This window comes from Gymnogyps californianus, chromosome 3, assembly GCF_018139145.2.
Source record: "Gymnogyps californianus isolate 813 chromosome 3, ASM1813914v2, whole genome shotgun sequence".
NCBI classification, from domain to species: domain Eukaryota; kingdom Metazoa; phylum Chordata; class Aves; order Accipitriformes; family Cathartidae; genus Gymnogyps; species Gymnogyps californianus.
In genome coordinates this window covers 19,319,908-19,334,332 of record NC_059473.1, presented here as the reverse complement: position 1 = coordinate 19,334,332, position 14,425 = coordinate 19,319,908, and the positions used below count along the sequence as shown (strand labels likewise).

The 14,425-nt window shown below is 36.0% G+C and overlaps 1 protein-coding gene across 3 annotated transcripts in view; it reads right to left on the bottom strand.

The window, feature by feature from the left end:
- The window catches only part of CDC42BPA (CDC42 binding protein kinase alpha), a 189,013-nt gene that overhangs the window by 80,235 nt on the left and 94,353 nt on the right, over positions 1-14,425 (bottom strand). For all 3 annotated transcript variants that reach the window (XM_050895160.1, XM_050895161.1, XM_050895162.1), the window contains exons 7-8: positions 1,251-1,344; positions 279-479 (exon numbers count right to left, since the gene is read on the bottom strand). In XM_050895160.1, the coding sequence (XP_050751117.1) occupies positions 279-479; positions 1,251-1,344 (295 nt within the window). The remainder of the gene's footprint in view (positions 1-278; positions 480-1,250; positions 1,345-14,425) is intronic.

Genomic DNA, 14,425 nt, shown 5'->3' with positions numbered 1-14,425 from the left:
AAGGAGTGATGTAATGTAGCCAAGATTTACTCCATAGAGTGAACTAACAGCTATGTTTCCAAATCCAGATTTTTAGTTTTGAACTGCTTTATCCTAAAGCAAAGCCATCTGCAATCCATAATCATAAACTTACTATATGGAAATATATTTTTCGTTCTACATTTATGAACGTTAACATAATTAGTACATAAAACCTCATTTTTAAATAAGCCTTCAAGTTACCCTATTACTTATTAAAAATTAGCTTAGAGAGAGACAGAAAGAGAAAGTGCACTAACTTTGTGGTTCATTATTTTCCCATAGGTCTCCACCAAGGACTCAGCATAAAAGGGCGTTTCTCCATAAAGCATTTCATACATGCAAACGCCTAAGGACCACCAGTCACACTCAGGCCCATACTTCCCTTTTCCATCTTCCATGGCCTGCAAGATTTCTGGAGAGATGTAGTCTGGCGTTCCAACTGCCACTGAAGACTGGACCTGCAGAAGTTACATTTCCAAGACTAAAGTCAACTTCCATCATTACAGACACTGCTATTTGTGACACTGTGCATGTATATATAAATTTAGCCTAGTGTTCTGGTTATAACAACTAAACACAAACAAAAGCTTCTAAATTCTTAAAGAAATACTTAAGCATCCAAGGCACTACATTAATAGGCATCCCAATAATATACTTTTGCTAAACTCTTACAAATATTTAGTAACAGAGAAAGAACAAAACTGTCAATTCTTAGGCTTAGAGCCGTTAAGTAATTATAGATTAGGTAATCACATATATTAACTCAAATACTTTGTAACACCCTGGGACATGATTAACATATTGGAATTACATTCTAGTCACACCTGCTATATACTGTGCAAGTTTAAATATACTACAATTAGCACATCATCATATTTCTGTATCTCATCCTGCTTATACTAAAGCTTACATTTTCAATAAAGATTAGAGCTCAGAGCTCAAAACTGAGAGATTCATAGTTCATCAACAAACACCTACTCAGTACTGACAGTGCAGATTCTCTTTCTTTATTCATGAATTGACTATATGCATCTAAAAAGCTTTTAACATACAGTAAATCCAAGCAGTGTGCAGACATATTTTGAACCAAGGTTAGTTACATGCCAATACCATTACAATTCCATTTCGTTTGACATAAGGCACCTTTTATCTTTATTAGCACACATTTTAGTGGCTAGCAAAGGACTGAAGAAAAGGTCTTTAGGAATATATCATTCTTTTTAATTTACCGTTCCATCTTCCATCAGTTTCAGACAAGAACCAAAATCTGCTAATCGAATATGTCCATTCATATCCATCAAGATGTTGTCTGGTTTAATATCCCTGCAATTAAAACACATTTCAGAATTAGTACAAAAACGTATTGCATAACATATAGTCCAAGTATTAACTCTGCAACACTCTTATCATTCAAAACCAGCAACAGATCAGTAGACTGAACACAATCACTGTAAAATTTGCACGAGGGACATTTCATGACAAGGGCTGTAGATCAAATCATATAATACCCGTTAATTTTAGTAAGAATTGTGCGGTCAAACTCCTCTCATCTCTCACAGGTAGACAGGAAAATCTTACTTACTCTGAACTTTTGTACACAAAACTTTTAAATCGTCTGAAGAATTTTAGTGAAGTACTCTCAAGTGAAAGATGCACGTTTATACTGGAGCTGGAAAACAATCTCTAAGTTTTACCATAGAACAAAGGTCAATGAAACCCTAAAATAATTGACGCATTTTTAAATTTAGTGTCTTTCATCAACATTTTTCTCTCACGTACATCTCAGCTCACTACGTACGTCTGTTGTACTTCTACTGAAATGACCAACAAAGCCATTGTACACACTACTGCAGCTCTGCTTGGCCAAATTCTGCAGCTGTCTCATTCGGGTCATGATACATATGGAAAAATCAGTCTAAGCAGGCAACATAATAAATACTCCTTATTTTGCAAATTTGACTCTTTTTTTGTCTCATGTTTTACAGATATTTAAGTATACTGAAATACAGATAAAGTATATGCCCCCAGTATGCAGCTGACTAGGACGAAAGCATCTATGCTCTCTAAATTACTTGAGGGACATTTATTGTTCAACTTGCAAACTAGGTTCAAATATTGAAATTCCTTTTCATTGAAGTACAGCTATCAGAAATATCCATTACGCCACATTTTTAAAATATATGACATTATTATATTCTTACTCTATCCTCATCTACTATATTCAAAAGGTAAGTTACGACTGCATGAATAGAGTACTACGAATACTTTCTCAGTGAACAGTCATTTATAAGACATAAGAACAAATCCCCTAAAACAAACAAAAAACAAGTGAAGCCCTGACTTTGTTTCATTCCCCCAACAACTTATAAAATGAATGTCATCATTTGCTTTGTCATCATTTGTCACTGCTTTGCAAATTTCAAAAATATTCACAAGCTAATGACAGCAAGATTTTGTTGTTTGTTTTGGTTTTTTTTTTTTAAATAAAAACTGAGTTATAAACAATGTTCACTGAGAATTTATAATGGCAAAAAAATTAGAACCACACCTTGAACAACATTATAGAAGCAATACCATGAAGGTGTCACACTGTTACACACCCAGTGACAATTAATACAGTAACAGTATGTTGTTTTGAAGAAAAGCACTTTCTGAATTTGTCTTACCCAAAGACAAGCAGGCAGTGGCCCATGCTGAAAACAAATTTTAGCCACCTTCCAAATATGCAAACATTTATAAAGTAAAAAGCGAACACTACCCAAGAAATCATACTTTTGCATCTCGCAACTGAGCATAAAGACAATTCTTTACAAAGTAAATCATAAAAATTAACTGAGTCCATTCTCTAAATAACATTCTTCCACTTGATTTTTGCTGACACTGAATATGCCGAAGAATTGCAACCTCCAGATTGAGATAGTTTTATTTATTTTACATTCACTCACCAAAAACATTCCTTAAACATTTCTAAATAAAAACAAACACATGCTATTGAGACCTCCGGAATTATAACTTCAGTTTAAAACACTTTGGAAAAACATGCACCTAAAATCAAGTTCCTCTTAGAAGCTGGACCCAGTTCAAGCTAAACAAAAACATGAGTCACCCTTGAGGCTCCATTTATCCATGTTCTATCTTTTAATATATTCCCAAAAGAAATAATAATAATAATCACCATCATCATCTTACCAACCTCCCCCATTCGATCTCACAAAACAGCAGAAAACATGAAAAATCTCACTCTATTGTCAACACTGTGCAAAAACAAACCTGCAAATAACATTGAAAGCACTCAGAGGAACAAGTATTTCTTGCAGAAGTTTGTAAGGTTCAGTAATAACTTCATACGAACAATTTTTATAGTTAAGGAAAAAAAGAGACCAACTTAATGCATACAAATTCTTTTCAGCTCTTGTAACAGAAGGTATGGGTTATGAACAACTGTTCTGAATTCAGCTGAACTATGTTAATAAAAGACAGTTTGAAAGACAAGAATTGCTGGCACCTGCAGAGCAGAGTAGGCTACAAGCAAAGGGAAAGTTAAAAAAATTATGAGCCCAAGAGGGGAACAAGGAAGGGGAGTAATTATTGCCAGTGTAACTGAAGAGTTCAAAGGTGATGATTATGGGGAAAAATAGTATGTCATAAACCCCACATCTCTACTGAGCCTGCAGTTGTTAGATTCCACTAGAATTATGAGTTTTGTTCCAGGTTTTTGTTTTGAACAACATCTGGTGACTCCTTTAGTGATCAGAACTGATTTGTCTCCTGTTCTAAACAGAGCATGGTCTTCCCTCTTCACATCCACTCCACCTTCCCTGGCTTACCCCAGTTTCTGCACTGTATGAACTGGTTCCCTCTTCCCATGCTTCCATCTCAGCTGCTTTTATTCCTATCATCCCCTGCCTCCTAGACCCACCTCAAAAGTTGAGACGACCGATCCTCCACAGCCTATCAAACCCAAATCTCTTCCCCTTTTATTTCCTTCTTTCACTCTCAGCTTCTTCACTCCTAAGTGCTAGTCTCCCTCCATGTACACATTTAACTAATCTTTTTTTCTCCCATCTCAGTTCTCAGCAGTCACTATTTCCCCATGGTCACTTCCTAGATTCCCTTTCCATTCCCACGGGCTTCCTATTCCTCTAATCCTTACTGTCCTCTTTCCTCTTGTCCAATTTTTGTTCTGTTGCAGAGGAATCTTCTTTGGCACCAAAAGGAAGAGCACTATTAGCAACAAAGAGTCTCCGTACTGCCTGTGCTGTCTATTTACCAGCATCTCCCAAAACTGCAGGGCAAGTCCCTTCATTCTTACAGCTCTGAAACAGTGCAAACCTACAGCAGAAGAAAACTGAAAAGCATTTAGGGACCAAACTCTGCATATGGTTGTTTGAAACTAATAACAACTGGCATATTGAAGGGAAAATTATAATCTGAAAATATCTAGGTGGGGGGCAGAAGAATGAAAATACGTCCACGACTCAAGGAAGATTCTCTCCTGGATTTTAATGGTGTCTCCATATCCCAGAGCAGAAGAATTTCTCACAGGGCTTGTAAGAATTATTTTATTCATTTAAAATCTATATAGGAAAAGCAATGCATGTTTCTTGATCTTGTTCCTAGAAAGAGATTACACATACTACTTCAAGCAGATACCAAGGAAGGAAAATTCCAGACCAAGTAGCTAAAATCTGGCAAAAGTAATGAGCAAATAATGAAAAGTTATATGGTTTAGTGACTAAACCACTGGGCTGAATCTCCGTAGATAAGAGTTACCAGGTGATTGTGGGCAAACCCTTTCAACATCACTCAACGATAACACTGGCGCTCAGTCAAGCAACTAATATCATCTGGCTGGAAGGCTATGGAGCGCTAATACTCTAATAACCCTGTAATTAGTTCACTATAATAAAAGAAAAAGGTCTGCTCACTTGAAATATGAAATAATAATTCAGTTTCAAGAAATATAAGCATTTCAAAGCCATTTTATGAACCAGATTTATAGTGGGAACAAGTATTGAATTGGGGGAATTGCTCTGATACCACTGTGCCCTTGGGCGACCCCTGAGTTCTACCAAGTCCCAGACAGTTCAGCCCTACTCTTGAGAGCAGCTTCTGTGGGAAACCCAATGTGCAATGGGTACAGGTTGCCAGAGTTAGACCTGGTACAAATCAAGCTAGTACAAGTTCTTCAAATGTACTCCACAGTGAATTAAGGGGACACGGGTACTCAGCATACCTGAAGAAATACAAACCTTCCTTATATCAACTTTTTTGTAGCATTGCCACCTGAGGATGTGAACTGAGCAAAGACCGCTGTTCTGCTTTTTTTTGAATGAGTGATACACCAGCATCAAAGGAGCTAGAAGTCTGGACCAAATAAACTTGTTTAAAAACACGTATGTCCATTTAAACCATGAATCTAACACAGAGTGCAGGAGTGACTTCTATTTTTCTGAGCTGCATTGACCTTCACTGTAGGAGAAAAATCAGCACTGCACAGCAGCTTGGATAAAGTGATGCTCTTTGTATTTGTTTTGCAGACTTTCATTATTTGCTTCTGTTTATCTGGATAATGCTATAGGAACAAACAGTCTGTGTGATACTGGAAACTTCACTTGCACAGAAAATGAGTGTGGAGGCTTATGAAAAAAATTCAAAAAATCTTTAATGAATCATTTTTCATAATGCTTCTTGGTTTAATTTGGGGAGCTGTTTTTCAGGTTGGCATGTTTACTTGGATGACTTCATTCACCTCTCTAAAAATGTTTATTTTCTTAAGCCATAATTAAAACCCAAACATTTTACATACTAACAGTGTTAATATAAACAACATTCTGAAATAGGACTACAGCAGATATCTGGATTATTGCCATTCATTTTGATTTCTCTGTTAATGAGCCAGAGTAGAATTTCATTTGTTCAGTAAGACTCAAGAAAAAGTATTCCCTCTGAGACATGCTAAATCCATAGCACATTCCAGCTGTAAAACAAACTAAAAAGAATTTTTAATACGTGTGAATGTATTTTTTTTTCCCCTGGATTAATTTCTGATACTAAACGAAACTCCAGGAATCATGAGGTCTTGAATATTGAAATTTGGACTACACAATCTCCTTAAGTTCCTTCCAACTTGAATTATCTGATTATCTTATGGTTTCAAAGCATATCTGTTCCTAAGGTTCATCTATATAATTCTTTGAATCATTAAATCAATGTTACTCAGTTATTTGCAAGACCACACGGAGTTCCTCAGGTCTACAGCACAGGAAGCAGCAGATTCCAGAAGGATCCGAAGTTAATTTTGTTTCATGGGCAGCCTCATGGAGGCAGAGGACCAGACAAACAGAAAGGAAGATACATCAAAAATAGAATGACACCTAATGCAAGAACTGTAACAGAATGATTAAGCAGCAGTCGTGTCAGACACTACCAAAGATTATGCCAATGGACCAACTCACAGGCCCACATCTTTAAGTTTACATGATAAAAACCCTACTGGCATGAAAGAGTTCGTGACCAGTAGGGACCCCACTTCTTGGTAACTGTACAGTTATGATGCAGAATGTGCTTGCTTTGGTTATTCATTTGTATTGTATTTATTCTTTTTTTCAAAACAAAAATGATCAGGCAGAAATGGAGGAAAAGGTGAGTCCTTCTCTGTAACTAATATTAACAAAAGGTGGCCAGATGGTCCAAGGGGGCACCTCTCAATATGTCCTCATTGGAATAAACATTTCAGATGCTAATAGACTGTCCTCACTTACACAGCTGAGCTCTTAAAAAAGCAGCAGAACTGAAATGACAATAAAGGGGCTTATGTGGTTCTAAATTCAACAACTGCAATGTGAGCTGAGCCTGAAGAAAGAAATGGACCTGTCTGAAATCAAAGGAGCAATTTGATGGCTGAGCTACCAGTTTATTTTAGCCCACTGGATAAGAAAGGGACAATTTGGAGAACAAATTTTTATTTCTGATGTTAACATTAGAAAAGCATGGAAATTAATTAATTTTCCTAAACAGGTCACACGCCCCAAGACATGCTGTCCTTGAATAGTACAGAGCAAAGCGAACAGTTTATATTAGATTATTTTTCTGGGATATCTTCACATGAACAGTATTTTTTTTTTAATGCTACCAATGCAAATTAAAATACCAGCAGATGAGAAAAATAAATTAGTTTCAGGTGTAACTGCTGGCACAGAGAAACTGATCCAGACAACTTATTACTAATTGAGGATTTCACAGCACATTATTTTCTCATTATACATGCAAGAGCATTCCCCAAAAGTATAAATAAAAAGGTTAAAAGCAGACATCAATGATTATGATTATCCACTCTTACAACAAGAAATGTTATCCTTTGCCAAGTTACCTACTCTAAAAAAACATAACCAAGATCTAACTGCCAGAATGCCTGGACTTTTTATCCAAAATTCCTTCAGAACACAGAATTATCCTTAGTCAGGACATAAGTTTGGCAAACTGTTTATTTCACTCCCTTCTGTTGTTTCAGGCAGACTTTTCCACACTCCTCTTCTCCTCACACAGAAATGCTACATCCATGATAAAAAAAATGAAGACATTTGGTTTTGGCAGCACTCCAATGAAAGGAGAAAATTTGGTGCCTGTGAAGTTTTTATTAAGGAATTCAGCGATGCCATACTGACAGCCCACTTTAGATACGCAGAGTGAAACAGCTGGTGAACTTCCATCAAGAATGCTAGTCAATTGATGCATTTTTTTTTCACATTCAAACCTACGGACACTGATGTCCAGGAGCTTATTTCTATTTTCCATTACAGTGTACTGGGTTATATCAAAGTCAAAGTTGTCATATTCTGCCAACTACAGTTTATCTGAATTCTAGTGAGCAAAACTAGAAATACACTCCATCTGGCAGAAAGACCGAAGTGCACTGAGCCAAATTAGATTTGGACAGTCGGCGGTTATTCTTTAGTAATCCCAATAAGATAGGCTGCACAAGATAGCAGCATGAGAAAACTGGAATATGTTGTACCTCATTAACCGTGCCTCTTATCAAGACTCTACTGTGCCTTCTCCTAAACAGACACTCCTCCACTTTTGGGTGGAATCCAAAAAGTGCATATTTCAATTGAATTCAAAATCATTTAAATAACTTTGATCACAACCTTATTATTTACATAGCACCCAAACAGTTGCATCATGTTTGTATATTAAACAAAACCTGCTTCATATAAAGCTGACAAACTAAAGCTTGCAACTGAAAAAGACGTAGTAGCCTTGCATACACCCTTGAAGTCAATAGGAATAGTCAAAGACTATTTAGAATTTAAACCTTAATAAAGCAACTACATGGAAAAATAAATGCTATAAACAACCTTATTTTAAAATTACAATGAGGAGGTTCAACTTTTTTTTCTCTTAAACTTTATCTTAATACTGTAAAATTCCCTTGTTTTCTCATTAACTCTTGAAAATAAATCATTATGTATGTGTTGTTCCAGGAACACCCAGTAATTCACCTTTACTAAAAGAATCTCGCTACTCTCAGCAGCAGGAGATTCATCTAAATCTCATTAAAGTCAGTGGACAGACTCCCATCAATTACTAGCAAACATCAACCAAACCAAGATAATAAAGGTTCTAGATCTGTGATATAGTCATTATTTATTGATCAGTGTGTGCAATTTTATATTTATACTGTTACACATCCTAACCAAGTTTTATTCTTAGTAATATTACAAAACTAAATGAAAGACAATATAGAAATCAAGGTTTCAAGTACTAGATGCAGTATGTGTGCTACATCACATACAGAATCGGGTATTGAATTCAAACTTACTTAGTTTCAGACTACACGTTCTGCCAAAGTGTACTTTTTAATCCCTAATCCGTATGGAGAGAAATAACTTCTGTGTCCACTAAAAATAAGGTAATTACATTCCTCTGTTACTACAAAGAACTTGCACCACAGACTTGAAGTATACAATGCAAAAAAGACTAAGGCAAATTGTTATCCACATTGACTGTGGGCAACAGAAGAAGTAATGAATTTAAATCCCAATGAAAGATACTTAAATGACACATTAGAAAACACTTTCATAATAACAACAGTAGGACACTGGAACAAATTGCTTAGGGAAATTTCACCATCTCCATCACTGTATTTTTTTTTTTTTTAAGAACTGGTTAGACAAACATCCATCAAGAGTGATTTAGCTATAGTTTGATCTTGCCTTGCAGCAGAAGAAAAGTATTAGCTGACCTCTCCAAGTCCTCTCCCAGTCCTTTTCTCTACAGTCTTATAATTTCTGCCACTCAGACAAGTATTCTGGACACAACAGAGTATTTACCTTATGGTATCCAATGTTCTTTATGAATTTCAAATGCTAATAAAGGAAATAATAACAAACAACAGGGAATAAGGACATCAGCCAACACATATACATCTTGAGTTTGTTCAGGCACTGATATTCATTCCTGAACACATGAACTGAGTGCCGTTACTGGCTTATAAATATATGCTCCACCACATATTATAACATCCTAGAATTAATTTACCTTAGAAAAATGTTTCCCTGTGGCCTTCGTGCATATGTATTTGCTTTCAAATAATGGAGATCTCAAATATAACAGTTCTAAAACAAGGGTAATTATTTTTAAAAGCTGCTTGTATGCATTTTTTTACTTCTTTTAAAAAAATAAGTATAAGGGGTGATTTGAAAAACTGTTTTTGATAAGCGCTTGGCAGCTACCTACTCCCTGTAGCTACTGTCTTTCACCTAAAATGCTAATCAACTGACAGAACCAGGTATCTATGGAGAAAACCTCACATCCAGGCCAGGCCCCTCATGTAGTATTTTGAAGAGATGTCAGGGCAAAGTCACTTATTGTCTTGTCAGTTTTACAGACTAAAACCATGAACACACCGTGTCATTTCATAGCCATTTTAAATTTAGTACCTACAATGCTGATTTACAGATGTCTTTCTAAACACCTATGAAATAAAAGAGTTGTAGACATTATCAGAAAGACAATTCCTTAAGGCAAACAACCATGGACATAACAGAAAGTCTGATATCCAACGCATTCTGAAAGTGGTAAAAGTTCAAATACAAAAAAAAAGGGAAGTTAATTGAAATTGACTGCCAAACATTGGAACCATTACAAAACAAACAAATGAAAAAAACCCAAAAATAAACTGGCCTCTTACAGTAGAGCAAGAATATAGAAGCTTGTAACTTTCTTCGGGGTTGTCTTGTACCTGAGTTATTCATATTAGACTGAAAAACTTGTAGGGACTCAAATATAAAATTGGGCGTACATAAAGAATTGAACATTTGAATGTTTAATAATGCATTGATCTTGAACAGAATAGTATTGTTGAGTAAAAATTCATGCATAAAAACACAAGAGCCTTGTATTGTATTTCTTTTCAGGTAATTTTAATAGTTTCAAATAGCTATTTATGATGGTCTCTCAGGATGCAAAATATTTGAGTCACACGCATAAAAATTTTGAAAGATGGGCAAACAAAAGATGGGAGAAACAAAACAGGAATGTTTTTTATTTTTTTAGAAACAAAAGCCAATTTGAAAAACAAGTATTTGGTTTGAGAAGTCCAAACATCATCATAGGAAATTAGTAAAAATTGTTACTAACTGAATGCAATTTGTAAAACTCAAGGAGACAACGCTCAGGAAATGAGATAAATATTCTTACATGAAACAAGACAAGTTGTAACATAATTACAGAACAATACTCTAAAGCTCTGGAGGTACTATGCCATTCATTGATCAAAGTCAATTCAGAACTATGGTTAATTTGAAAGGACTACTCAAATCCAACTGGACATGGCACTTGGCAATCTGCTCTCATTGACCCTGCTCTGAGCAGGAGGGTTGGACTAGTTGATCTCAAGAGGTCCCTTCCAACCTCAACCATCCTGTGATTCTGAAATTATGATTAAAGCTGCCTTTTCAATTTTATTTCAGTAATAACATTCTGGTTATATTGTATCAAAGCTCCCCAAATCTAATTCTGAAATGCAGTAACACCAAGATACTACATATTCAGTTGTAGCAGCATATATACTTCTGAGTTCCTGTGGCTCAAGACAGAATGTATCTTTAGCCTTAGTATTAATAATGTGCCTATCTTTGCACTGGAAATTGCAGTTCATAAACCAAAAATTGGCAAAGTCTCTTCCTCTCATCTCTACAAGGATATGACAGGTAAAACCATGAAATTGTCTTGATCATATCTTGGCATTTAGCAGTAGTCAGGCTCACAAATTTGTTAAAATGAAAAACTTCCTTTTCCTGCTCTAACGTCTGGCAAACAGAAAGCCCCTATTTATCCCAAAATACTCAGCAATCAAGGTTAGTCTTTGACATTGCTGACACTGCTAAAATAATAAATGCTGGCAAGATTGGCCTCAAGCCATTAGATAACGCTACATGAGTAGCCATCCACACCACTGCTCCTTCGCACAGGTTTTCCCTGTGTAAGAAGTCCTGGCTATCAGAGGAGACTCATCTTCTCATAAGAACGGCTTCAGCACATGAGTCTGTGGCTATGGCAGGGCACAGCGTACAAGTCTCCTCCTTGTGTCTCCAAGTATAGTAGCCACCAGTACCACAGCTCTGTTACCCCAAAGCAGAGTCTTTCTTTCACATACCAATTTCAAGAAGAGTTTACACGTGCTGCCAGATAACGTTAAAGGATCAGCTGGCTGGTTTATTCTATTGAAATATAACTTCATCATACGGTTTGCCTCTCACATCAGGAGCCCCAGCTACGGTCGTAGCTTCCCCTAATGTCTCTTGCTTTTCTTAACTGAGGACTCTCTCCTCATCCTGACTCCCTAGTTAACCATATTGAAACTCACTGTACAACAATTTTGAACTTAACAAGCAAAGGAAGACAAGAATTTTTTTTTTTTTTTTTTTAATTAAACAGCAGGCAAGGCAAGGTTTATAGGAAGACTTTTAGGTGGTAAAATATATATGGAATTTGCTGAAGATGCAAACTAGGCACTATTCTGGCCTGGACTACTTATCTGAACCTCATATTCCAGTACATGGATTACTTTTCTCACTATGTTTTCCTTAGCTAAATTGTTTGTAGATTTGCAGTAACTATATGCGTGCTTTTTTATTATTACGAAAGAATATTCTCAGGAATACACAGGCACTAGAGCAGAGTACATCAATATATGCAAAAGAAAAGGATTTACATCAGGACTGTTTGCTTATTGATGGTTCTTCAGAACCCAGCTACTTGCAGGGAGGAGGGCTCAAAATAGGTGTTTAAATTATACCTTTATGGGACTAACTAACTGTGTCTACACTGAAAATACAACAATAACTTGAAATGAAGGAGCCTCTGGGGAAAAAAGTGATGGCAGGGACTGGATTGCTCACCTAGCAAGCAGCCTACACCAGAGGGCCCCTGAAGAAAAAAAACAGTTGAAAATGGGCTGTGAACCAGAAGTTTTGCCACAGTGGGCTATGTACTATTTGTGAAGGAAGAATTCGGAACCTTTAATTTACACTGCTTTTAGAAAACAAAACAAAAAACCTGATTTTCATTTCTCTACCTCCATCTGGTGTTCTTCTAGTTTTCTAATAAGCTACAAATACATGCAGTGGAGGACCTGGCTGAGGACACTCACTATTTTCGCCTCTCTAACCTGCCCAGCTGTCACAATGCTTTTTTTGGATCTGATCATTCTGCTTATAGTTTCACATTCCTCAACAGAAACTCCACACCAACAACATTCATCAGAGAAAACGGCCATTTGAGTCAACGCTTCAGAGAATAATGGCCTTCAAGTTCAAGCCCAAAGTTGCATGAATATTGAGAAACAACACTAAGTATGTGGCAGACAGATAACTATCATAGAAGTGTATTAAAATATCTTGAACACTGTTTCCTCTTTTTTGTGGCAGTCTATTAGATGATACTTTAAAATACTTACTAAAAAACAAACTAATTTAAGCTGATGGTGGTACAAACAAGTTTCATCGACCAGCCAACTTTAAATATTAGGTTTATCCACTTAATATTTCAATGTAATTACAATGGAATCCCAAGCAGCTTGTTTGAACTCTGTGAACTTCACTTGACAGAGCTGTTTCTGGGTTGCTGAACTGTACTCTTTTGTATCATTCTATACTTTTCCTCTAAAAGACAGGAATAAAAATATTATCATGACAATTTAAAAAACAATAAAAAAGACTGTACATTTGCCATGTTTTGCCATGTCAACTTTATTGGAATTCCATTTTGGCTTCTAAGAACTTAAGTAAACAGATTAAGAACTCCACAACCACTACCCTGAAGCATATTCTAAAGATTAAAAAATTAAAGTCTGCTAAGTAAAGCTAATTCATGTCAAAGCTTTTAGATTTCTAATAGTATCATGAGTTACTGGCGGGTAAAGGAGTAGAAAGAGTAAGCTCCTTAAGAATGTTATGTCCATCTGTGAGTGCCATCTGTCAAAGAAATCCTGAAAGAGGAGGCTAACGAGGAATCCAGAATATGCCCAGCTGTTGTACTGTAAATTACTACCTACGCTAGAAAACCTTAACACGTATTTCTAGGCAGATAAATGTTTTCTTTCCTTTTGATTCTCATTTTAGATATGCAGTCTCTGCTTTCTGCATTTCAGTACAACCATACATAGTCTCTGAAACAACTGATTGCATTGAATAATTCTGAGAGTAAATTAGACAAAATAAACTGAGGACTTGATTGGTTTTGACAATGACAGTCAAAAAAACATTTTTCATACTCATTTTTTTAAAATGCACTGACAATACTAAGAAAGCAATTCACAGAAGAATGTTCACTCAAGCTGTCTGGACAATTTAACAAGTTTTAATATATATTCTTATATACATGTTTGTATGTCTATCTGTGTAAGACATGCATATATGTTTTTTAATTATCAGGGATATTTATAAGTGCTCTGAGCTGAAGGAAGCTGTTAGTTGCAAATCACTAGAAAATTTCTGGGACTGATGAAGAAACAAACTAACCTGCAGGGTCCATACTGCATCCCACAGCAACTCTACCCTAGTCCTTTTCTATCTTCCTCTGGGAATAAATACACAGATATAAATACACCAAGAATTATGGGAGGTGAGGGAAAGGGAGGTCTGTACAGAAATGAGCTCTGAGATCACTAGATGCTTTTCATTTTGCCAAAGGAAGGATATACAGTCTTAATATGAGGTTGATCTTATCCCTCTCCCATCCATGTACTTGATCAGCAATAAAAATCACCATGAAGCTATAAAAATATATTTAAGCGGGGGGGGGGGGACGGGACCACACAGAAAAATGTAGAACATACTTTAAAGACATGTAAAATATAAAGGAATAGAGAGCACATTACAAAAATCTAAATAAATTG